This window comes from Camelus ferus, chromosome 5, assembly GCF_009834535.1.
Source record: "Camelus ferus isolate YT-003-E chromosome 5, BCGSAC_Cfer_1.0, whole genome shotgun sequence".
NCBI classification, from domain to species: Eukaryota; Metazoa; Chordata; class Mammalia; order Artiodactyla; family Camelidae; genus Camelus; species Camelus ferus.
The window spans coordinates 70,123,195-70,150,716 of NC_045700.1; the positions used below are offsets into that span (position 1 = coordinate 70,123,195).

The window sequence follows — 27,522 nt, forward strand, 5'->3', positions numbered from 1 at the left end:
TTATTGAAAGGGCTGTTACAAATTTAATTAGACATTATTTCATTATATCTCATTATATATCCATGTTAAAAAATGGAATATTAAATGAAAGAAATTGGTTTAGGTAAAACTTTTTCACATTCAGCATTTGACTCAGACTCTTTGATGTCTGTGTTTATCCATGGTATCACCCTTTGATGGTATCATCCAGGAGTTGGATGATGCAGTATTTCTTAAAATAATCCATAAAAGAACTAAGAGTCATTGGTGCTGGGTTCCTATGCTGACCTTGCAATTACATAATTAGCCTACTTTTCACTCCAGCTTAAAGAATGTTGCTGAACACATCTGATTCACTCCCTTTCCACAACCATTTAGTTCCTAGAGGTTAAAAAAGGAGGCAAAAAAAGCTCTCCTGTCTTCCAAGCCACTGACATCCATCCTGCAAGTTTTGACGCTGGCGTGTTTGATGTTCACACATGTACAATGGTAACTACAGTCACCACAGCAGCATGGCTGATGGCTATGGTAAGATGGTACTGATTGTAAGACGCATCCTGATTAACAGATGTGCATCTTAAAATAGATTCAACAAAGTGAAATATAAAACTTGTTTCCTGCTTAGTCAAACTGGAGGATAACTGGAACAGTAAGGAGTAAGATTTATTTTGCTAGTAATGCACATTCTTACTCTTACAAATCTTTGAGTGATAAAAATGGTTGAGGTGACTGATTATAGATTTGGTCCCCAAGGTCTAATACTTCCCAATATTTTGACTCCACACCTCTTTCACCATAACTTTGCAAACTGTCTTAATCATCTAGACATTTTTGTGTGGCATGATAAAGAAGGAAATTTAAGTAAAACATTTTATTACAGATCATCGTATCATTAAAGATTCACTATAAAGTTCTGTTTTAAAGTGGTCCCTAATATGGTTCATATATATTTTTTACATATGATAAATTTTTATTTTTCCACCTGTCTGTGGACACACGCTACTTAATTTACTTTGTACAGGAGAAAGCAGGTTTTTTGATAAACAAGAATAATTTTTATCTTGTGTCTGGTTTTAGAAAGACTGAAATTTAACTGTATCTTATCATCTCAAAAGAGGCAAAAACTATTTTAATGACCTAATATTTAGTTTGCATGTAAAATAATCAACTGGCTTATTCTTAGACTTTTGTACATATACAAATAAGAGATATCAGACTGAGTTTGCCCAGCAGTTTTTTTTTTCTTCCCTTCAAACAACAGGTTGTCTTTATCCTCAATTGTTAAAGGTGAATTTGGATATAATGGCCACCATATTTTCTTTTTACTGATTTTTCACATACAAGAGACATCTTGATATATAACTTGATATATAATAGATAAATACAACTTAAAAATCTGGCGAATAGTATCCTGAGGTGAATTTTTAGAATTAAAATGGCCATTTTAAGGCTCCTTATTAGCTTGGACTTTAAACATCCATGTTCTTTTTGCTTCTTGTCTTTAAAGCAACAGATACAAAAGGTATAAATTAAACAATACATGGAGAATAATAAAAGTAATAGAAAACTGTCAAATGGTTAAAAAAATCCTGGTTGCTCTATCAGGTACAAAATAAACTGCAAGGTTGTATTGTACAACATGGGGAATATAGCCAATATTTTATAATAACTACAAATGGACTATAACCTTTAAAATTGTGAATCATTATATTGTATACCTGTAACATACAATGTTGTACATTAACTGTACTTCAATTTAAAAAATATGATATTGTAAAATAAATGCATACGTAAATAAAGTAAAAAAAAAACCCAAAAAACCTCCTGGTTGCTAGTAGTGGTCAACCATGAGATAAGCCAGCTGAAAAAAAACTGGGGTGGTGATACCATCAGATGGTCTCCACCCACCACTCCTCCCACTTTCTCCGTATGTACTTGAAAGGTCTCAAATCATTTCATTTTGAAGTGGAAAATATATACATATACACACACATACACATGTATACTTATGTATCTGTGCATATAAAACATATGTAATTGTTATTAACTGACACAAAATAGAAACGTAAATGTACTGGGTTTTGAATACTTGCACCAACCATCCATCCAGTACCAACACCTTCCAGAAACCCAAGGGGCTCACAAGTCACTAGAAGGCCCGAAGACATTTTAAATAAGGTTCAAACCGTAGACATTGCTAGTTTAAACCTGTAGTCCACTTTTTTTCCCATCCCCTCAAAAGGCTTTTATTGCTTAGAAAAAGCTTGTTGCCTTTTCATGTCTTTTTATCCTGGTTGCTGTTGGGAACCAAGAAGGAAGTCCTTTTTGTTAAACAATTTCTTAATGCCCTTTATCTTCTACACCACTAGGACAGTGTACAATTATGTAAAATACGCTGGAGAAATCTGGACATTAAGGCCATTATGTAAGTACTACAAAGTTACACAAGATGCTTGTATTAAAGAATAAAATGCTAATATTTGGTTGAAATTCCCACTTGCATTTGTGTAGTTGGTGCCATATAGGCATTCGTTTGAGTCTTTCTTTTTAAGCTTCACTGAGGGGTAGGTTAAAACCTTCCTTACCTAGCAATCTTAGATTCTAAGATTTAATATACACATACACAGTATACACACACACACTACACACACACACACACACACACACACATACTATATATATACACATACACAAACTATATATATAGTGTGTGTGTGTCATGTGCATGCACACATGTGCATATATGCAGTGCACTTAGGAACACTTACAAGACAAGCAAAATTCCTAAATCAGTTCCGTTTCAGGACCTGGACTACCCATAAGTACCAAAAATACCAGTGCGTTAGTAAGAAAATAAGTCTGTGCACCTTAAATTTGAAAGACGAAAGAGGTTTTTAGGCATAAGCATTGTTCTTTAAAGGCTATACAATTCATCTCCCTTTTATTTTCATTTATTCTTTAGAACTGTTTTTTCTTTGTAAACAAGTCATGTGACTTCATATTTTTTTATTTGCTTCTTAAACAAGCTGTGTGGCTACCATCTATTTTGCCCAGCCCAGACTAGCCTTAAAGCAAACATTTAAAATATTCTGAACCATTCAGGTCCAGATAGGGAACCAGCTCCTGTTTCCTTTTATTCCTCTGTTTTGTTCTTAAATCTTCATTCCTGTGGCTCTTCTCACACTACATATCTTTAGGCTTCTCAGAGGATTTCGGCTCTGTTGGAGATACCCTTGGGGCAGCCCATGTAGATGAAGGGGAACTTCACACACAGGGGGAAAAAAAGACCTGGTGACATCAAACAGTAAATCCTCCCAGAAGGGAGAGATACACTGGGTCATATTATTGCTCCAACTGTGGTTCTTCAGTCAAGTTAGAGGAAACAGCTTACATGTTTTCTGCTTTTTCTGGCTCTCTTCCTAGCCTTTTCTCTATTCTGAGCATGAACAAATTCTTCCATAAGAGAGAAAAAGATTCCTCAAATTCCTTAGGCAATCTCTGGAGAAATAAACCATCTCAGGAGTTTTAGGTTTTGGGAGGTGCAAGGAGTATATAAGAACGTTGCTGGGAGAAGGAGAAAATACTGTGAATCACTATTTTATTTTTCACTATTAAAGTTAATTCAGAACAACATGATGTATGGCAGTGACATGACAGTTCCATTTGCTTTTCCCTGGGCCACTCTTTATATTTGGAAGTTTACAGCAAGAAATCTGACCAGAAAGAATCTCTCGAGTACTGACCAACTCTCCGTAGTCCTATATCCAGCAGCTGCCTGCAGTTAGTTTTGAAAAGAGAATTTGTCTACCAAAGTAAATCCTTCTTCAAAACCCAGTTTATCACAGCATGAATAACCTTGAAAACATTATATTAAGTGAAATAAGACAGACACAGAAGGATAAATATCATATGATTTCACTTACATGAGGTACTAGAGTAGCCAAATTCAGAGAGACAGAAAATAGAAGAGTGATTACCAGGGGCTGAGGGGAGGGAGTAATAGGGAGTGACTGTTTGATGGGCACAGAGATTCACTGTGGGATGATGAAAAGTTCTGGAGATGGATAGTGGTGATGGTTGCACAACACTGTGAGTATACTTGATGCCACTGAATTGTACCTTTGAAAATCATTAAAATGGTAACCTGTATGTTATGTTATGTATATTTTAACATAATACGAAAAAGTAAAAACAAAAAATAAGTGTAATCTTCCTAAAACATTGAGTTTTTCTTATTGAAGTTCTGAAAAAGTAGCAGAAAGAGAAGAAAAGATGATGGGAGATTAGAGAACGCTGGTTGTCAGTGCTGGGAATAACCAATATGTCTTGTATATTTTCCATAATCTAACTATTTGCTCTAGGCCTCCCACTGACACTGCTGCTACCAGGGTTTATTGTGAATGAGAGGCTCTTGCACTACATGTTATAATTAGTTTCATTAAGACAAAGGCTCTAGGGGGAATAGCTCAAGTGGTAGAGCGCATGCTTAGCATGCACGAAGTCCTGGGTTCAATCCCTGGTACCTCCATTAAACAAATAAATAGAAAACCTAATTACCTCCCCACACACACACAAAAAAATTGGAGGGAGGGTATGGCTCAGTGGTAGAGTGCATGCCTAGCATGCATGAGGTCCTAGGTTCAATCTCTAGTACTTCCATTAAAAATATACAAATTAATTAAGCCTAATAAATAAATAAATCTCTCCCCACCAAAAAAAAAAAATCATTAAGCATTTATTACACAAGGCAATTCGCATCAAAAAAAAAAAAAAAAAAAAAGACAAAGGCTCTAATGATCACCTACTGTCATCTGCCTCCTACAAAGGCAGTCAGTTTGTACCCTATAGGGTTGCATGGCCTAGGAGAATAGAATTTTTTTTCCTTTCCTTCTGAACTGGAGATCTTTTCCCTGCTCATTTCTCTCATCACCCTGAAAAGAAAAAAAAAAAATGGGGGAAGAGGATATTCCAATGTAAACACCCAATATCTAACAGTTATGTAGAGCATGAAGAAATATGATAAACAGTGGAATATGCCTATTATTCTATTTCTGCATTACTTTTTGAGTTTTACTGGACAAACAACAATAATAATAAAATCAATAAGAGTAATGACAATAATTTTAACTGACAATTGAATTTTTTCTGTATCATCATTATCTGTGGTTAAGTTAATGAAACACTAATCAATGGAATAACAGACATTTTTGTATATGCAATGAAAAGTAAGGGACATATAGTTTAAGACTGATCTCAAGAACTGGTAGACAAGCTGAAGAAATTATCCAAATGCAGCACAGAAATTTAAGGAGAATGAAATTTTCAAAGAGAGGATAAGAGCTGTGAATGACAGAAAGACACAGTCTAAGAATCTTTCACTGGAGCTCCGGAAAGAGAGGATGGAAGAGAGGCAACACTCAAATAAGAAAATGGCTGATGAAAAAGATGAATTCATCACTGGAAGAAGCACCATATACACCAAGCAGGATAAGTAAAAAGAAATCTTATAGTGAAAACTGTAAATAATAACAAAGGCAAAGAAAAGAATTCATTAAAACATTCAGAGAAAATGAGAGATCACCTGCAAAAGGGAAAGGCAATAAAGCTAAAAGCAAACTTCTCTACAAGTAGGCTGAAAGCAATGTTCACAAGAACAGCAATGGAAGACAAAGGGGAAATGATGTCCCCCAGTACTGAGAGAAAGTAACTGCCAATCTAGAGTTGCATCCCCAGCAAGACTACCTTTCAACAAATGAGACTTTATCTTAAGAAACAAAAACTGAGTTTGCTACCAACTGGCCAACACTAAAGAAAATTCTAAAAGATTTATGTCAAAATAAAGGAAAATTATGCTAAAAGTAAGATTTAAAGTGCATGAAGAAATGATAAACAGTTTTAAATTTATTTGCACTTAATGAAAAGATTCAAAATGTATAAAGCAAAAATGGATAGAAGTATGACAAATCAACAATATATTGAACAATTTCAATACATCTTTCACTGATAGTTTAAACTGACAAAAATGATATAAAGAAGATGTGAATAACACAATTAATAAACAACCTTAAAAGTTTTAAACATATGTAAAAACTCATACCCAACAATTCAGAAATACACATTTTTCTCAAACACACAGGAAATGACTGCAAACTGTAATCATGTACTGGGCCAGTGCTTCTTACAAGGCCAGTGCTACTTCACTGTCTTTGGTAAAATGTCAGGCTTTTCTCAATTTTTTTGCTAACTTAACTTTGAAATAATTTCAAATTTAAAGTTGCAAGAATAGTAGAAAGAACTCTCTTATACCCTTCAAACAGATCCACCAAATGCCAACATTTTGCCTCTTTGGTTTTATCATTTTATTATCTATTATCTATCTATCTATCTATCTATCTATCTATCTATCTATCTATCTATCTATCTATCTATCTATTATCTATCTATCACCTATTTTTTTCTGAAGCAGTGGAGAGTAAGTTGAAGATACCATGATTCTTCACCCTTAAATACTTCCAAACATATTTTCTGAGAACAAAAATGTTCTTTTACATAAAAACAGTGCAGTTATCAAAATCAGGAAATTGAACATTGAACAAATACAGCCCTACAGCCCATATTTAAATTTGACTTATTACCCCAGTAGTTCTCTTCAGCTCCATATCCCCCAGCATCCAAACGAGGACCATGCATTATGTTTAGCTGGCATGTCTCTAGCCTTTTTTAATCTGGGATGTTTCTTTGCCTTTTAAAACCTTGACTCAGAAGGGGAACAGAAAATACCATCCTAAAATATGCCATTCTGGCATAAGGATTATTCTGAGCTCAAGGCAACTGAGAAAAAGCAAACACAAGATGAGCTCTTTGCCTCTCCCTATCTGCCCGAAAAGAGGGCATAAAATCCCCTTGTGAAGATGTCTCTCCACTTCCCAGCCCAGGAGGGGAGAACAGCCTTATCACCAGATGCAGAGATGGCACCAAGAAGAATCCACATAAATAAACCTTGCTAAATAACCTATTATCTACCATTAGGGTCCCCCATATATATATTTCCCACAATTATCACCCCTACAGAGCCCAGAAACCCGTTTCCTTTGTCTTGCTACTTGTCTTGTTACTTCCCTACAAGTGTATCGTCCTTTGTCAGAATGGTAAAACAAAAACAAAAAACCCTCCAAGCCAAGCTGTTTCTTTGAGGATTTTCTCTTTCTATGTAGGCACTTCCCCTGTGTAGCATAAAACTTCTAAAATCAAATAAAACGTATATGCTTTCCTCCTGCGAATCTGTCTTTTGTCAATTTATTTCACAGACCCATCTGCTGAACCTAAGAAGATAGAGGAAATTTTTTCCTCCCCTACAACCCCTTTAAAGAGTACAGTCTAGTTAGAATGTTCCTCAAATTGAGTTTATCTGATGCTTCCTCATGATTTGACTCAAGTTGTGCTTTTTTTTTTCTTTTTTTTGCAGAAAAACCACATAGGTAATACTGTCTCCTTCTTGGTGCATCATATTAGGAGGCACACAATGTCAGTCAGTCCCATTATTAATAATTCTAAATCTAATCACTTGGGTAAGGTGATGTCTGCCAAGTTTTGCTACTATGAAGTTAATATTTTTTCTCTTGTAATTAATAACTAAGTTGTAGAGAGGTACTTTGAAACTATAAATAAATATTTTATTCCTCATCAAACCTTCCCCTCTAGTTTAGCACTGATGATTCTTGTTTGAACCAATTACTACTACATGCAAAATAGTGATTTTCTAATTCCATCATTTCTTCTCCAGTTATTAACTGGTATTCTTCTGTAAAAAGGAACTTGCCTTCCTATCTATCTATCTATCTATCTATCTATCTATCTATCTATCTATCCATCCATCCACCTACCTACCTACCTACCTACCTACCTACCTACCTACCTATCTACCTACCTACCTATCTACCTACCTTCAGTATGGACTTATGTATTCTTATGCTGTTCGATGTTACATACAATACATTACTCTCCCTATTTACTAGGATGTGCAGAATGTACCAGCTTTGGTCAGTGGCAGTCTCTTCAAGCTGCTTCCCACGTCCTTTTGACATATTCCCATCATTTTTTGATCACTTTGTTGAAAAATGTTCTGGCCTAACAGGATGTTCCTGGCTCATCTTGTACTTTCCCTTTCCCAGCCTTAGTATTGGCCACTTCTCCAAAAAGTCCTAGCTCTTTTCAGTAGGGAATGGTATTAAGAAATCAATATCTGAGTAGCAGACCAACACTTAAGTAAAATAATACATTAAAAAAAAAAAGTGTATCTAGCAGAATCAAATGCAAATCCTCCCTGAGAGAACACACCTCATTCAGTGCCTCAAAAAAAAAAAAAAAAAAAAAAGAGAAAGAAAAAGAAAAAAAATCTCACAAATAAAATTCCAAGGAGAATTAGCATATCATTGTCAAAAACAACTAAATATGCATGGAAAAAAGATACCATATGCGAGAACCACAATAAATAAAAAACAACAGAAATGGACTTACAAGGACCTTTACTCTAGATATGTAAGAGCTCAGGGAGAAAATGATAAAACTTCACTAAAAGGCATCAAAGATGAACTAAACAGATGAAAAGATATACTGTGTTTAAAAATTGGAAGACAATATTACAAAGGTGTTAATTATCCTCAAAATATTCTGTAATTTCAATGCAATTCCAATGAAAATTCCACTAGGATTTTTCATGAAACTCGAAACACTGAATCTAAAATTTATATGGAAAATTCAAGGGGAAAAATAGCCAAGACACTCCTGAGGAAGAAGATAAAGCAAGTGGTGAGACCTGTCCTAGCAGATATCAAGTACTATTGTAGAGCTTCAGAAATTAATAAAGTGGGACACTGGTACAGGGACGGATGAACTGAGCCCAGTGGAACAGAGTGGAGAGCCCAGAACAGACCTATGCATTTACAGAAATTAGATAAATGAGAGATTTGGCATGGCAGCCCACTGAATAAATTAGGGTGAGACAATTGGTTAGCATAGAAAAAGTGAATTTCCAGTGTATTAAAGATTTAAAGTGAAAGGGAACATTTTACAACTTTAAAAAAAATGTATTAGATAATATTCTGACCTCAGAGAGGGAAAGATTTTTTAAAAATAAGAAATAAAAGGGCTAACCATAAAAGAAAAGACTGAAGAGATCAGCAGTATTAAAATAAAAAATTTTTGTTTAAGAAGACAACATAGAGATAGGAAAACACAAGCCATGAACTGGGGAGGCTACTTGCAACACACATAACTGATAAAAGATTATCCTCAATTCAATACTATTACTCAGCCATAAAAAAGAATGAAATAATGCCATTTGCAGCAACATGGATGGACCCAGAGATTATCATATTAAGAGAAGTAAGTCAGATAGAGAAAGGTAAATATCATATGATATCATTTGTATGTGGAATCTAGAAAAGCAATACAAATGAAATTATTTATAAAACAGAAACAGACTAATAGACATAGAAATCAAACTTATGGTTACCAAAGGGAAAGAAGGAGAAGATAAATTAGGAGTTTGAGATTAACATACACATATTACTATATATAAAATAGATAACCAACAAGGACCTACTTTATAGCACAGGGAACTGTATTCAATACCTTGTAATAACCTATAATGGAAAAGAATCTGAAAAAGAATATCTATACATATATCTATATCTATATCTATACACACACACACACACACACCTGAATCACTTTACTGTACACCTGAAACTAACACATTGTAAATCAACTATACTTCAATTAAAAAAAATTAGTATTTAGAGTATAAGAACACCTATAAGTCAATAAAGAAAGGGAGTGAGGGAGAGAAAGGGAGAGACAGTCAGAGACAGGGACAGAGAGACAGAGAGACCAAAAAGGAAATAAGCAAAAGACACACAACAGGTATTTCATGGGAGGAAAAACACAGATGGCAAATAATCCATGAAAAGACATCCAACCTCATTAGTAATTAGGGAAATGCAATTGATTACCACATGCTACCATTTTACCCACTAGACTAGCAAAAATTAAGAAATCCGATAATATAAAGTGCAGAGGTCAATAAGGGGCTATAATACACTACTGGTATATTAATTGTTGCAACCACTTGGAGAACAATTTGACGCTATTTCATTAAATTGAATATTCATACACCCTGTGACACAGCAAATCTACTCTTAAGTAAGTGCTCTAGGGAAAACCTTAAATATAAGTACCAAGGAGATTCAAAATAGCAAAAACAAACAAAACAAAAAACAAAACTAAATAACAAGTGTTCATCAACAGAAAATAAAGCGTAGCCATCTAGATCAACATGGATGAATCTTAGAAACACACTGAGTGAAAAAAAGCAAGTCACAGAAGACTAAAAACAATGTAATACCATTCTCATAAAAACTAAAAAGAAGGTGGTAAAATCAAATAATATTTTGAAAATACATTAAAAAATGTAAAAATATTTTAAAAAAGGGTAAGGGGATGATAACAAGAAAAATAATTCAGGGTAGGAGCCCCTATGGGAGGAGCTTCAGGTGGGAAAGGGACACAAGTGGACGTGGCAGTACTGATGGTGTCTGTTGTCACACTGGGCAGTGGGTTCATGGAGTTCACCTTATTATGATTCTTAATCGATGTTGAGTTTCTCAGTCTTGACACTACTGACATTTTGGACTGGATGCATCTTTGCTGTAGGGAGCTGTCCTGTGCATTATAAGATATTTAGTAGCATCCCTGACTCTATCCTAGGTGCCGGGAGCACCCCTCACCCAGCTGTGACAATAAATGTCTCCAGACATTACGAAGGTCCCTGGGAAACAAAATTGATCCTGGTTGAGACGCACTGATGTATGTATTTCCATGTTTTGAATGTTCCATGATAAAACAAAATTTAAAAGTGATAAGCAGAAGTTTCACTGTCTGTGAAGCACAACTAGGAGGTGATCATTAAGAGGTGAGAAAGCCAGGCCCCATCGAGGGTCCTTGACGTGACACAGCAGAGCAGTGAGAGCTGATGGCTTCATGGGGGTGGCAACTAGCAGGCGGCGCTTCTAGAAATGGTACCCAGTATCAGGAAATCAGTGACTCCAGATACACTGGAGGAAATTTTCTTCAACTCTTCTCAATTCTTCAGGAAATCCAAAAGCTTAGTTTAGCCTTTTAGAGTTTTTTTTTTTTTTTTTAAATAGAGCCTTTTGTTTATATAAGACCTTCTAAGGAACTGAAAGAAGTCCATATATTTTGTTACCTTTGAGGAGGTGGCTGTGACTGCAGGTCACCACACAAATCATTTGTACATTTCCTGGACTCAGATCCTGATAACATAACACTGCTGCTGCAGGTTGATGAAGGGCTGGGATTCCACACACACCCCGGCACCCAGTTACCCAAGAGCCTCTCCAAGGATGTGGTTACTTGGTAGCATCCATCTGGTTCTTAAACTTGCACTATAGGCTTACTTAATCTGTCATGGGGAGAATTTATTACCCTTATTTTTAAAACGAAGAAACATAGACACAAAGAGGATACATGGCTTTTTCAAGATGACGATCCAGAGTAACTGATTAGGAGCAGAACTGGCATGAAAACCAAGTCTACAGAATCTTAGTATTTATGTTTTTTTTCACCAGACTCTGAACTGTGTTTGAGCATGTGCAGACAAGCGTGTGTGTGTGTATCTGTGGTTTGAGAGTATAAGTATGTTTCTCTGAAAGAAGGGAAAAGACAAAGGATTGAAGAGAAGAGCTAGGAGGAGGGGCATGGTAGAAAGAGCACAGGATCCAGAAGATGTCTCCTTGAGTCTCAACTTCTTTAATTGCAAAAACTCATAGAATGATTGCAAAAAATCAAATGAGACATGTATTTGAAAGTGCTTTGTGTTTCCATATACAAATGTGATGATCATTATTAGAATTATTACTTACAATGTAATACAGATAATAAAGCAAACTTCACGGGTAGGATGACTCACATTTTCCTGGCACTAGCTCTTACCATATGTCCAGTTCAGAGGAATATTCAGTGGCTCCCAGCAAGGCATCAGGAGGGCGGTACCAGAGAGTCACAACTTCTGAAGAGTATGTCTGGCTGGGAATGGACTTGGCCCGAGCAAGACCTGATGGAAGGGGGAAAGCACAGAACTCATTGTCCTGGGACTTCCTGGAGAGCCACAGGGACATAGTCTGCCAAGGAGAGTAGAACTGGCAGAGTAAACAACATTTAAAAAATAATACACAAGCTCTGATACTTTTAATGGAAGTACTCAACTATCTTGATTCTTGGGTATTACTTCACCAAGCAAATTTCTCCAATTTTGGCCTACTTTGCAGCTGGATGTGGCCTTCCTCGCAGCTAAGTATAGAAAGGTAACTGAATGTTTGCCTATATGATATGAACAGAAGTGATGTGTGAACTTCCAGATGGTGCACTAAATGGGGGGCTGAGTGTCGGTCCCTCTTCTCCTTCCTCCAGGCTATGGTGAGGAGGTGTCAGCCATCCTGAAATGTGCAGCTGGGAAACACCTAGGGGTGGCGGGGCCACATGGCAGAGGGACCATGGGTCCAGACACCAGGAGGCCACCACATAGCCTGACTGCTTAGGTCAGACTGTTAGGTGAGAGAAAGTGTAAGCACATTTACACCTCTGTAATTTGGGGTTTCCAACAGCAGTGAAACATCAGTTCACGACTAACATGGCCACCCTCCACTTCTGCAGTCCGGGAATCCCTCATTTAGTAGATAAAGGGTGGAGACTGTTAGTCCAGATTAGCTTAGTAGGAACTTAGATGAGTTATTCCCAAGTGTTTTTCAGCAAAATGAGAGTACTCTTGTTAGTTAGCTACTTAGCTCACAGAATCACATGAGAAACCTCAATAGACGAGTTCACTGCGGTGGGGAACCAATGAATGAATGTCTGTTAAATGCTTTCTGCAGCTACAGTAGCACCACTGGACATCTGCCAAACAGAGGAGAGCAGATCCTCAGCTCAGATGGAACTAGTTCTTCAACAAAAATTTACAGAGCACCTATTACGCTGCCAGGTACTAGGGATATAATGATAAGCAAAAATGGAGCCAGGCTGCCCTCATAATGCTTACAGTCTAGTGGAGGAGACAAAAGCATCAGATAAATACATGTGTGTGTGTTTAACTATGAACTCTTGTAAGTGCTAAAACGGAAAGATACAGTAATACTCAGGGGAAACTGCATCACTTAGATGGAACAAAAGCATCAGGTACCCACACAGTCCCACCTATATAGAGACCTGGGTGAGCAGGAACAAGTGTCCTGGAGCCTCCATTCCAGCAGGAGTCCATCCTACAGCCTGGGGTTAACCTCTTTATCCTGCCATCCTGGGACGACTTTTATCAAGTCTCATAGAATTTATATACACCCACCTAGATTCAGGGAAACCTACTAAGTACCTTTCACTCTACAAAACTCTCTACATCAAAAATAGCAGTGAGGGCATAGGGGTGCCCAAGTTTTAGGATCTGCTTAGACTTGGCTGGGTGGAAACCTAAAAAGCCACCAATCTCACCCTATTTCTTGCCTCACTCTTCCTATTTGGTCGTTAGATATCATCACAAAGCATCATGTTCCCCAGTCTCCACTTTTCAAAGGCCAGGCCTAAGTCCATGCTTTAAACATGTGCACACAAAAGTATCACTGCTCACAGCCCAGAACGAGACTGGGGGGCGGCTTACCAAAATCAGCCAGCTTGAGCTCTCCCAGGTGACTGATGAGTAAGTTCTGAGGTTTCAGGTCCCTGTGAAGAACGTGTTGGTGGTGGATGTACGCCAGGCCCCGCAAAAGTTGAAACATGAAAAGCTGCAAGGAATGAACACCTTAACTAGGCAGATTTGAGCCACTATGTGTTGATTTCTCCTCTAAATCAGAAACAGTCATCTGTTTAGTAGTAAAGAAGAATATAGTAAAAGTGTCTCTGGAGAGACGAAAAATGAAGGTTTTACATTCAAAGGAGGGGTGGGAAGGACAAGGAAAGTCAAGTAAGTAGACTATGTCCTAAACAAAGGGATTGTGGCTTTTCCTGACATCTCATTTCTTTGATACTGAAGGAATTACTCTTCCTTAAAAATCTAAACTGAAACTTTGAAGTTTCCTTTGGAACACTAGTTATTGATTTAGATGTGAAAGATTTAATTTTTTCCCCCACTGATGAACTTGGCGTATAAGATCAAAGTTGACCTGGAAATGATATTCTAGGGTTTACAACTGCTTAAGTTTTCCAGGCTCTCTGATATAAAACCCTTTTAAAAACAGAACACAGGGAGACCAGACTGGGAAATATATCCTTAGATGGTATTGGGAAATAAAGGAACCATTATCTTTTTAAACCTATTTTTAAAGTCTTGAGTTCAAAGTGAAAACAAGGGAAATATATAGTACAGATTAAAAGGGAAAAGATACCAAAATAAATTAAACCAAAAAAATTCAAAAGAGAATAAGGAACACATAGTAAAGAGAATCTCCTACCCTCTTTTTGTACAAAACATGAAGAAAGACACTTGTTTGATTTGAAGAAAGAAAAAAAAAAGTAAAGAGAAGAAAAAAGGGGGGAGAAAAACAAAAGGAAAAATATATTCTGGGCCCAAATTTTAAAATGTTGCACGTGGTTACAAGGCCCAGAAACCAAAGGCTTCTTCAGTTCCCATCAATATAGCACCTTAGAGGGGATGGGGGAGAATGCTTAGTATTCCGAGTGTCTTTTCCTGTTTTCCAGTGCCACTGACAAGCGAGAATCCAAACACCAACAGTAGTATTTACAAAGTCCTATGCCAACGGAGAACATGTTCTGGCAGTTTTGAAAAGAAAGGATCAGCCCCTAGCATTCTTGGGGACATGGGCAAAAGAGCAGATGCAGAGCTGTGTGGATAAAGCCACTTTTCCCAACACATCTTGCAAACTAAGAACTTCAGAGATGTTAGACTCTTTAATGACCTAACAATGACTTGGCGATTCTGGAGTTAAGCTGACGAGCGCTGCGCTGCGGACTGATAGAAGCAGGAGCCTGGGGAGTTTACCTCCCACAGCACACCAGGGGCCCAAGCCATTTAAGAATGCCAACATTTTCTTGAGACTCCTACTTCAAATGCTTGCTGGTTCTATGCATCTTCCCAGTGCTTTCTCTTCCTGGTGCTTCAAACACACTCTGTTCATTCTACCATCCATCATATCACTCAGCGGCCAAAGCACAAAAGTCCTATAGCAACATTTAAACCCCTCAATCGGTTATAAACATAAGTGTTCATAGAAAAGACAATATAAAGGACCAACTTAAATTCCAGGTAAAAGATAAGATGCCATAGTAGGTGCTTAAGAATGTGTTTTCCAATGTGATAGTACTAAGGAAACAGGGAGATGGAGACAGGTGACAGACAGAAGACAGAGAGATGGTGATCAGCAAGGGACAGAGACAGAGGAAGGGAGGGAAGATAACACTTGTTGAATACACAGCACCTTTTTAATTCTCAAAACAACCCTGTGAGGAAGATATGCTTGTCTTTGATTCACAGATGAGAAAAACAGGACTCAGGGAAACGTTAAAAACATGTATAGAAAGAGTCAAGTCCAGGTCTCAAATCCAGACCTGCCTGACACCACTACACCATCCTGAGAAACCAGAGAAAAGACAGAAGATTAAAGCCAGACAGGGAAGGCCGGCTGAGTCAGAGGCAGAGCGTCTTGGTGGGCCAGCCTGAAGTCCCTTTCATGTCCCAGGTATAGACTGTCCTCGATAATTAGTCACACCCACCGCCCACCTTCTTGTTCTTCAGCCCCTTCCCTCCCTGGCTCCGCTAATGTCTACACTCATTTGTAAACGGTGAAACACTGTGGCCTTAAGGTGTGGTATTCCACAGCCACCCCTGTCAAAGCTGCAGTGTGTGCGGAGTAGCCGCACCACCCACTTGCTCTTTACCCCTTACAACGTGGATTCCTGCTTCCACACTGCCAGAACGTAGCAGTGATATGACCCACTCTGGTGATATTTCCTCAGTCACTGTCAAGCCAGGTTGCGGGTAACTCCTGAGATTCCCCAATCCCCAGGGGTTAGTCCTGTTTCCAACGCAATGAGGCTCTTGGGGACAAAATAATTCCATTGGGCTAGTGCCATCTGGGCTAGGAGTCCCTCAAAAACACAATCAGATCAGTCAGCCAACTCTTCCAGGGAAGCCCCAGTCCTTCCACTTACCAGGGATCTCTAGGACTTGTTCTATTAGAAATCTGACACAGGCTGATCTCACTATGATTCCCACCCTATCTTCTGCAGTCACAAAAAACAGAGCCTCTGGGACTACTCCTCTTTCCTCCCTAAAGCTCATCTCCATACTGCTCTCATGTAACCCAGCATCCATTGTTTCTCTCTCTCTCAAACCTTTCCACAGTTCACTCTTCAATCCTGGTTTAAAAACTTCCTAAAACCCAGCTTCTGATGAATTTCCTTCTGTCTCCTTTTCCATAAATGAGACCTTGAGTTCACCTCTTCCCTACGGCATTCTCAACTGGATGTTAGCTTTTCTACAACTCACTCATACCTTTGATCGCTGAGAGGTGGGGCCAGCTACCTCCTGACTCCCCAATACCACTTCAAAATCACTGTTTCTCCACCCTAAAGTAAAAACCCTTGTCCTTTGGACTTTCATGCCATCCAGCTACACCTTCCTCTCCCCGTCTTTTCACTGTCTTCTACTCAACTCCCCACCACTCTCCATCATCCACACAAGACTTGGGTACCTGGATCACAGCTATTGCTTCCTTGACATCAGCACCCGTGTGGACATCTCCAGCCAACCTCTGCCTCCACTGATGTGCTTCTCCAATCCACTTTAGCCCCTCACTCCCACGGTCACACACTGGGTCTTGCCATCATATGGAACTGTTTGTCCTCTGAAATGTGAAATTCATCCCCCTACAAAAATGGCTTCTGCCGTGATCACTTTATCCATAATGTTTTTCCCGTGGTCACCAATGCCTTTGGTGACAAAAACCCAATAGAAACCTTTCACTCCTTCTCTTTGCAGCATCCGGCATTACTGATCCTGTCTTCCTTCCTGAAAGCTCCCACCCCCTTGGTGCCTCAATCTCTTAATTTTTCTCCTCTTCTTTTTCTAGGTCCCATTTTCTCTACTGACATTTAATATATTGAGATTCCTTAGGACTCCATCCCTGACCTTCTTCTTTCATCACCTTACCCTCTCCCTTAGCCATCTTATCCATTGACATCGCTTTGATAAACAACTGTATTCTGATTATTTCAAAATAGTTAGCTCCACCTCAGATCTCTTTCCTGAACTTTTAGACCCATGTAGCCTGAAGTTTACCTGGACATCCCATAATCACCTCAAACTCAGCGAAACCATTAAACAGCTCCTCATGTTGCACAGCATGACACAGCTGGGCCCTTCATGCTCTGGCTCCTACTCACCTCTCAAGTCTCATCTCTAACCACCCCCAATTCTGTTAATTCTAAACTCCAGCTTTATTGAATTATCTGCAGTTCTTGGAATATACTATACCCTCCCTGGCATCCCAGCATTTTCACTGCGGCCTCTACCATGGGGATCTCATCCCTACTCCTACCTGCTTTGATTGCATAGTATCTTCCTTTGTGCTTCCAAATAAATACTCCCAATAAATTCCTCTATTTATTAGTGCATCCCCTACAAATCCACAAAGTCCTTGCAGTCAGGTATGATTTTTAACTGTATTCCTGGTCCTCGTGGCACTCTCAATCATGCCCTCCTTGAAAAACTCTCTTTCCTTGGCTTCCAGAAAAATGCATTTTTCTGGATCTTCTACATTCCTAAAAGCCGCTTCCCTTTGTCCCTTGCTGTTCCATTACTCTTATCCTATTGCTTGTCCCCTAAAGGCAAAAGTTCTATCATCAGTCCTTTTCTTTTTGTGTATTTGCTCTTTTGATCATCCACTCACTTGTATTTAACTACAAACTCCATGTGCCAATTACCCTCAGATCTACGTCTCCAGTTTGTATCATCCTCCTGAGAACCAGTCTCGTCTTCAGTTGCCTGCTGCTCATCTCCTTCGGCCACCCCATCTCAGTGAGGAGCTCATCATGTCCTGAAACAGGACTCCGACCCCTCCTCCCTAAGTCAGCTTCTTTTATTTCAGTTCATAGAGCTAGAATTCTCCTGCTCAGTCACACTCAAAATCAGTCACGTTTGGCCTCCTCCTTTCCCTCCTCATGCCCACGTAGTCACCATGTCCTGGCTGGACTCTTCTTTGTTTCTGTTTTTCACATTCCTTTCCATTCGTACCTTTGCTATCATAATTTAGGCCTTTACAAACTGTATGATTCCAACCGAATGAAATTCTGGAAAAGGCACAGCTACAGAAATAATAAAAAGATTGCGGTTTTCAAGGGTTTGGGGAAAGGGAGGGAGGGAGGAATGAATAGATAGAGTACAAGGGATTTTTAGGGCAATGAAATTATTCTGTATGATACTACAGTAGTGGTTACATGTCATTATGCATTTGTCAAAACCCATAGAATGTACAACATCAAGAGTAAACCCTAATGTAAACTATGGACTTTGGTTGATAATAATGTGTCCATGTTGGTTCATCAATTGTACCAAACATGCCACACTGCTGAGGGATGTTGAGGGTAGGGGAGTATATATGTATGGGTGGGGAGGGATATGTGTGAACTCTCTGTATTTTCTGCTCAATTCTGCTGTGAACCTGAAACTGCTCTAAAAAAAATAAAGTCTATTAATAAAAAAATAATAATTTAGGCTTTTATCACTTCTAATCTAGAAATCTTGCTACTCAAAGTTTGGTCCTTGACCAAGCAGTGTCTGTATCACCTTGGCGCATGTTAGAAATGCGGAGCTCAGGCCTCCCCCTAGACTTACTGAATCAGATTCCTGGGTCATTTGTCTGCTGGTCGAAGCTTGAGAACCACTGGGCTAGCCCACATCAATAAACTCCTAACTGGAATCCCTGACTCCAGTCTCCTCTCTTTCATCCATCCCACAGACCACAATTACATAAACTTCCTTCTGATCGTGTCATTCTTTTTCAATCAAACCTCTTTAAAGACTCAACTGTCTAAGGAATAAAGTCCACATCTTAGAATGTAAGGCTCTCAGCCACCTAACCAATCTGTTTCCCTAGATTAATGTACCCCATTTCACTAATACAGTTTATATTTCAGGCCAACGGGACCAGAGATGTAGCAAGGCACTCATGGAAAAGAATCTTAACGAAGAATCTCTTTCATCAACGGCAAAATTTGGTTCTAAAACTTCAGGAAAAATATTATTTGTCCTTTCAAACTTTGGATTCTGATTCTGTAAAATAAGGAAGTTAGACCAACCTAATGTTTTTAAGGCTTTTTTTTTTTCTGCAACCCACAGTAAGAAATATACATGTTTCCAGTTTTCACATTTATACGTAGATAAAAGTATAGTTTCAACTGGAAAAACAACTGCACAAAATAATACTCATTCTTATTAAGTATAATATACTATAATATTTTCTATTCTCTTCTCATCCATTCCATTTCATTTTCTAAAATGCTAATTGCTAGTCACCAATTGATTCAATAGCCCTAATGGGTCAGAACTGGAAGAGTGAAAAATACTGTGGTCCCTTCAACCCTAACAGTCCATGACCCTGGGGATCCTCTTCCTTGAATACATCATCTATTTCCCTGGTCTGTACCTTTGCCAAAAACATCTTCCTCTATCCAGCCTCTTGCAATCTTTTAAGGTCTGGCTTATTAAACCTCATAAAATGAGGAGATAACTTTTACTTCTTTGCATGTCTGCAACATTAGGCCTTATTTCTTACCTGATATTATTCATAGATGTCCTGTAATAGTACTGGTGTGTATGTCTTATCTCCTGGTTTTGGCTCTAAGTCCCTTGAGGGCAGGAATTATATCTTCTACATCTTTCTATCCTGCTAAGCACTTAGCACAATGCTTGGTATGAGAGTCACTCAAGCCTGAAAATGTTCCCTCTTTCTCACGGTTACTCTTTTTCCAACTGCTCTTCTATGCAATCAGCACCTCTAGCTCCCTGACCCTTCTGCCCTCTCCTAACTATCAGCAACCTGCCTATCTTCACTTCCTTCCCTCACACCGGACTCAGTTTAGAAGTGCCTGACCATCACTTTCACCTCTCTTGACAATCTCCAAATCTCTTGCTCAGCTGTCTTTTCCTGTCATACGTCTGGCAAAAAAAACCCCAGCTCTGAATCAATCCCACTGTCTACTTTCTCTGTTCCTCTATTTGAATTGCTAAGCACTTCCATTAAAAAAAAAAAAAAGGAAATCCCATCATCATGCAGATAATTTGATGCTTTTCGTCCTCACCAGAGCCCTAACACATTACTAGACATTCCTTCTCATTTTCCTACCACCACCCCCCCCTTTTTTTTTTTTTTTAGTATTTTCACTCTCTTCAAAGCCCTGTCCTCAAAACCTTCCTTTCCCCCTTGCCTCCAAGACTGGATTCGGTCCCCTTATGAGTTCTCATAGTGTTCCTGGTTAACATGGCCATAGCCCTCATTACTTTGCTTCTCACTACCTATTTAAGTCCATACATTCTACTGAGCTTTAGCTCATTGAAAATAAGAAACACAAGTTATTCATTATTGAAACCTTAGGATTTAATATGGTACTAAGTACTCAATAAATATTTATTAAATAAATGAATAAACCAATAAATAAGTATTAGTTAAATGAATGAGTATATCAGATACAAATCTCATATGGTTATATTGAGGGCCAATCAATTAATTAATGCCAATAAAACCTTAGGGAATGCAAAGTATGAGATACAAATGGTTTCTAAAATTTTTAACAGACATAGAATTATATAGCTAGTTAAGATTTTATTATGTATATTCCAATGACTGGAAAAATGGAAGTCGGTCCCATATATGATAGAATCTGACAGAACAGGCAAAAAGATAACTGATGAAGAGCCAACAAAGATAGTCTGTTTGCTAGGTCTAGTGGGGAACTGTAAGTACAACACAGACTTTATCAAAGACCACAGTAGTCTGCTATAAAGATTTATCTTATGCTGGCCTAACATCACTTCTTCCCTTTCAATGCAATTCTCTTTAATTGGTTTATACTTCTAAAGATACATTTGCATGATGGCAATGACTGACAGGGCTAGGCTGCACAGAAAACAGCTTGACATTGCTCCATTATCTTGAGGGGCAATTATTTTTTTTAAACCTCTCTCTAGAATATCAGTGATGTCCATCTTTTTATTTAGTATCATGGGACCATAGGACTTTGGTTTGCAATGGCAGTCTGTTTCAAAATTCTTCTGCTGTGGGCAAGCCAGAGGAGAGTCCTGACCCTCAAAGTACTCACCCTGACGTTGTAAGGATGAAGCCCTCCTGGGTGCTGAGACATATACTGGGCCAGGTCTGTGTGCTACACAAAGCGGTGGAGAGAGTGACGTTAGTGGGGCTTGGCCAGCGTTGCAGAGCAGACCATAGACTTGACTCTCAAAGTATTACAAAGTTCAGAATTTTTGAGAATAAGGAGCAAAAGGTACATAACCAGGTTTCCTGAGACACCACTGTTAAAGTCATACACGGTGTGTCTTCCTAACTGGCTGCTCTTAGAAGGAAGCCTATTTCTCAGCACAAGAGAGGCTCATTTTAAATGACTGCCACTGAACACAATGACATGGCGATTTTTTACTCTCCAAGTGTCCTTGGAGGCAAGTAAAGTACACACACCTTATGATTTCTTTCTGTTAATACCTGAAGTGTCAGTTTTTTCTTTATTCTTAAATATAAAATGAGTTCTTTAACAAACTTGTACACAATTTTTTAAAACCTTGTAATTGATGTCTTTATTGTCAATGGAAAAAAACGTTGGGTTCTGCTTAGATGGTGATTAAAAATAGATTAAAAATAAGTGCAAAAGTTTTATTTAGGAGGGAAACTTGAAGCGTTTATTTATTATTGCTGGTGAGGGGGGAAAAGGCAGCAAATATAGTAGGTAAAGGAGCAGGACTAAAGAATGACCATAAGAACATTAGGCTCCACCAATCACAATAATGAAAATTTGCACGACACTTTCCACATTGTAATGGAAGTTTTATCATCCCATAAAATATTAACAGATTCATTATACAAGCACCAGGCTTTTCCCTTATGCTTTGTGAAATGCTGCAGAAACTCACCATGTATTCAAAAACGAATGTCAGTGTCTCTCTGGTGTGGATTATGTCATGCAGGAGCACAATATTAGCATGTTTCAAACCTTCAGGAGAGAAGCTAGAAAAATTAAACAAAATGTTAATTCAATCATTGATCATGAAAGTACTGCTTTAAGATATCAAGCAGTATATCAAGCAGTATTTATTTTTTTAACAGTTCAAATCGAGCATTCTGTTTTTTTTTTAATGCTGGAAAAGAATCTCTTGTTGTGAAATAATATTTAAAACTATAAAAAATTCATTATTTGTTAAATGGTGAATCACTCTATTTACATAACTTATTTTTCTGACAGGCTAGAACAGTTGCAAAAACTATGTTTCCATTTACCCAATCAATTTCATCAAAGCACTCAGAGCACTTTGCAAATGCCTTCCTTTGGGAAGCTTATCTCTCCTTCAGAGCTACAGGAGAGGAGGCCTGGAGAGACAAAGGAGTGGAAGGAGCAGGAAGAGGAGGAGCGTTCTGCCTTTGCCACATATGACCATTCTGTAAAATTCCAAGTCCCACAGGGGGTCGGCAGGGCCCGTGGACATGATTGGTAGAAGGCAGGGATAAGAGTATGGGATGAAAGATTGTTGAAGCAGTCATATAGAGAGTGGAGGGGAGAACCTCAAACCTATGGAAAGGAGAATTCTGCAGGGTGTGCCTGCATATCATAAATCTCTACCACAAACTCTCTCCCAGAATTCCATATAATTATAAATGAACTAACTCAAATACTCAAATTTTGGAACACAGTTACTTCCTTCAGGAAGCTTATCCTGTTGTAATGATCTTTTGTGGTTTTGTCCTCCTGGAGGCCATTCTCCCTTCTAGTGGGGACACCGCCATTTCCTCTGGGGAACAATCCATTTCCCTTCTCCCCCCATACTATTCTGATGGGGCTGACCCCACCCCTACCCAAGAGTGGGCATGTGACCCAGGTCTAGCCAATTAGAGCACAGCACCCTCCAAAATGCAAGCCTGAGAGAGCTCTAACTTTGCTGGAGCTATGAGGAAAGACATGCTTGTTTCCACTGTGAGGGCTGAGTTGGCAGAGTTTAGCCAGGAGCTGCTGTGGCCAGATTACCAATGCCTGGTGAGAGCATGCCTGAGACTAAACCTAAGGCAGAGAAAAACAGTGTTGGGTGATGGACAGCCCCGGATTCCTGGTGACGTCCTCTGCATCGTGCAAGCCCGTAATCAGACCTGTGAGCCAGTGAACTTCCTTCATTAGTTATGTCGGTATGAGCTGGGAGCCCCTTACCTCTAAAGGAGTCCCTACAACCCCTGCTAGACCTACTCTGCTTGGATGACGAATGCTCTAATTCTACTTTTTTCTCCTGAATCCTTACGAGCTAAATTCATTATTTCACTTTTATAAGTACGCTGCTTTGTAAATCTAGTAAACACTTTCACAGGCATCTGTTTACTGTCCCTAGTCCCAGACCGAAGACTACCTGACACAGAGGGAGCGACTCTCCCCCTCTTTCGGATGCTGCCACACCGCCTAGTACAATGCTCAGCCGAGAGGAAGCACTTAATTTTTCATATACATTTATTGAGTGTCTTAACGGAGGATGGACTGTGGAGCCAGAAGCTCTAATGTGAATCCTGGCCCTGCAGCTTTCTATCCAAGCGAAGCTCAGGAGAGGAACTCAACCCAAGTCTCCACTCACCCCTTGTGAAAAGGAGATAAGCCCTTTCCTGACCTGACTTCACAGGGTCAACATGAGGATGTAGAATCCTTGGTAAATGTAAGGCAAATTAGAATTGATATCCCAGCCATCAGCTTCTTCACCTCCTTTTCACTTTGAACCTCACTAAAACCCACTCCCAGATTAACATTTTAAATTTTGTTTATGTCATGTTTCTGCTAGAGTTTTCCACACTTTCCACATTTCCAACATTGACTTCGGACCATCAGTTGAGGGTGATTGTATCTTCCACCTCACTGTACCTTCCTCTTTTTTTGGCTCAGTTTTCTCATATGTGGACTGGGAATAATTACTTTGTAATGTTTTCTACTAGAGAATGATCTTAAAAGATTCTCAGCTGAAACTGTTTCTAAAGACTTGCAATTACAGAGCTGTAGAGTGAATGACTGAAAGACTGAAAGAGATGAAAGACTCAGAATTGACAAATATATAATATTATATATTATTTTCTTGAAAATGTTTCTCCTGAATTTTGCTTAACATTTATACAAAATGTATCATGAAAATAGAGTTCTAATTTTATTTTTTCTGTTGCTAATGGAAATATGCCTGAATTAAAGATTTCTAAATTTATCATAATAAAGTAGAAAGGATTTTGAATAGATAGAATGTATTTTAATACCTAATGGCTCTGATTACTAGCTCTGTGACTTCAGACAAGTCGCCTAACTTCTCTGAGGTTCAGATTCCTTCATTCACTACGACAAAAATAACACTTTACCAACTAGAATTGATGTGAGGGTTCAAAAAATATAAATGATTGAGGAGTGGGGAAGATTATGGCATATGCCTAGTCCTCAGAAAAGATTAGTTCTCTGACTGCTCCCTAACAAATGCTGCTAACAGGATGAAAGTCCTGGAAAGTTGTTTTAAAACTAGTTTATATTTTTATAGAAAGATATTTAAAACAATGCACATTATTAAGACATTGATACCTAGTTTAATAAAACTAGGTAACGTGTTCTTATATAAAAACTTATAATATTAGCATATTCAAATGAAAGCTTTCTCTCCTAATTGTAAAAATAAACACTTTAAATATAATTACAGAGCCAGTTATGAAAATTTTTCTAAGTTGCTGTGAAGGTGGCTAATTAGCAGAGGAACGAGGGTAAGGAACATGCCTACTATACCACTGCTGTGTCTCTAGCAACCAGCAGAGTACCTGGACATAGCAGGTGCTCCATAAACTCCCGTGGAATGAACACACAGAGAATGTATGGATTTTTGAATCAGAGAGATTTGGTTTGAATCATAGCTCTGTACTAGAATCATAATAGTATCTATCTCCAAAGGTTGCTAAGAGGATTGAAAGAGGTAACACATGAAAAGTATCTGGCACACACATTAAGATATGTTTCCCCTAGTGTTGTCCATACTTTTGCTAATTTCATATTACATGTTACAATCAAATGGTACTCCAAATGATCAGATTAATAAACTGCCACGTGTTTTCTACCTCTATACAGAGAAACATACATGTAAAATCCTACTCAATAAATCTTTGGCTGCTATACCATTAGAGCAGCCAAACTGTTCAGGAAAAGTCATTCCTACTTCAAGGCTTTTTAGAGAAGTCTGCATTGCTCATTTAGTTTTTCTGCACGTGGCATTTTGGTTGCCTTTTTAGCTAGTGACCCTGGATTGTAACTAATGAACTCCAGCTGTTCTTATTTTGCCTTCCAGCCCTTCTCATTTAACCTCCTGTCTCCCTGGTCTCATATCCTTTAAGTTCTTACGGGAAAAATGGGACAGTGCCAAAGTTTTCAAATGAGGCCTCATGTCTTCTTGAGGGGAGAGGGCTCCTCTATCAAGGGCTCCTGGCTTTTACACTGGTGGAAAAGGAAACATCCATTGTTGGAAACTGGATGCCTAACAACCTCCAATGTGTCAAAAAAAATCCTTTTGTGGTTTTTCATATTATACAAGCAAAGCATTCAGTAAGGTAAGTCCATAAAACAAACCAAGAAAGTCCACAGTTGAATACTAAGTGTAATTGCAAACACCTGTGAGGGAGAGGCAATTCCTCGGTAAATATGCAATAAAAAAACATTTAGCCTACAGAACAATACAGATCCAGCTTTTCTGAACCATGCTGAGAACCATCTGTTAGCAAAACAGGCAAAAGGTTTCACTGTTAGTCAAATGTTGATCTGAAAAAGTTGGATATGGGCAAAATCTGAGCAAGGAAGGCCTGAAGCAATGGGCGAGCTCAGCTCACAAAGGAAACACCGTGAGAATGGGGTGAACCCGGGCCTAAAGACCCTCCCCTTATGCTAGTGACCTGGGGATGTCTATTGTGCTCAGAAATATGCCTTAGCCTGTCCACACATTTCTTTCTAAATCTGATCATCCTTTCATGGGGACCACTAATAAGTATATTAGTAAATGCAACTTCCATTATGGTAAACACTTAAAGCCATGCTTTCCTCCGGAATGCACCTGATCCACAAGGCGGAATCCCTGCTAACCTGATAGCCATTTGGCTCTGCTACGGAAATTCAAAATGCCATATTTCCCAGGGGCCCTGGAAGACTTTTGAAAATAGCATCAAATTCAGTTATAAATTCATTTTCTGAATTGCTTTTTCTATGCCTGTTTGCATAACCTATCTTTCCAAGCTCAGTTCAAAATCTACTGATTCTATTAGCCACCCTGAGACTAACTGGTTCTCATCTTAGTTCACAAGGTCTCTTTTACTTCCATCTTAATGCTGGTTGTAACGTGAATCATCTGCTCGGTTACGACTGAAAAGATACAGAACAAGGGTCAGGCTTCTTCTTCTCATCCTTCACAACACCCAGCAATATGTCTGGTGTGCAGGGTACGCTCCATAAAGAAGGGAAGCTGAAGTAGCTAAAAGGGGAGAAAGAAAGACCAGGGAGGAGCCATTTTTCTGCATTTTTGATGAAATGGAGAGCAATCCTATCATCATTTTATTTCAAATGGCTCATGTGAAAATGCTAATAAATTGCATTGTAATGATTTATTTTCACTGTAATGGCTTCTTGATTTTTAAATTATAAATTATTGATTTTTAAACTATAAATTATTAGTTATCTTGATGGTGAATAAGACAGCACTAAGGAAAAGAGACAAAAATGGAATAACAATAATAATAGCCAACATTTGTTGAACTTTGAACTCTGCAATTAGTGTTTATATGAACAGTCTCATTCAATCTTAAAAACTACTCAACAAAGTAAGTACTATTATCCTGTCTCTGCAGTAAGCTGAGTCTTAAATAGGAAAAGTAATCTACCCACGGTACACCAGTAGTAACTAGTAGATCTAAGACCCAAACCCAAGCCCATCTGACACCAGACTCCTCACCCACTTGCTCTACTGCCCAGGATTCAGAGAAAATATAGGCACAGCACTCAAAATGCACGCTTTCCCAAGGAGTTTTTCAAATGCTATCTACACAACTTGTTAGCTTCAGGCAAACTGCTTACTGATAATTTGTGTGATTGTATTATTTATTTTCTCTTTTATATGGATTTTTCTAGGCTTATATAGATACAGCCTTAGTGTGGGACCCAACACACAGAAGGTGTTTAGTAAATACTCACAGAGTTCATAGTTTTGGT

At 38.5% G+C, this 27,522-nt stretch overlaps 1 protein-coding gene across 1 annotated transcript in view; it reads right to left on the bottom strand.

The window, feature by feature from the left end:
- CDK15 (cyclin dependent kinase 15) overlaps positions 1-27,522 on the bottom strand; it is an 87,236-nt gene that overhangs the window by 43,667 nt on the left and 16,047 nt on the right. The window contains exons 8-12 of the mRNA XM_032479170.1: positions 26,005-26,038; positions 22,199-22,292; positions 21,376-21,438; positions 13,703-13,826; positions 11,992-12,112 (exon numbers count right to left, since the gene is read on the bottom strand). Of these exons, the coding sequence (XP_032335061.1) occupies positions 11,992-12,112; positions 13,703-13,826; positions 21,376-21,438; positions 22,199-22,292; positions 26,005-26,038 (436 nt within the window). The remainder of the gene's footprint in view (positions 1-11,991; positions 12,113-13,702; positions 13,827-21,375; positions 21,439-22,198; positions 22,293-26,004; positions 26,039-27,522) is intronic.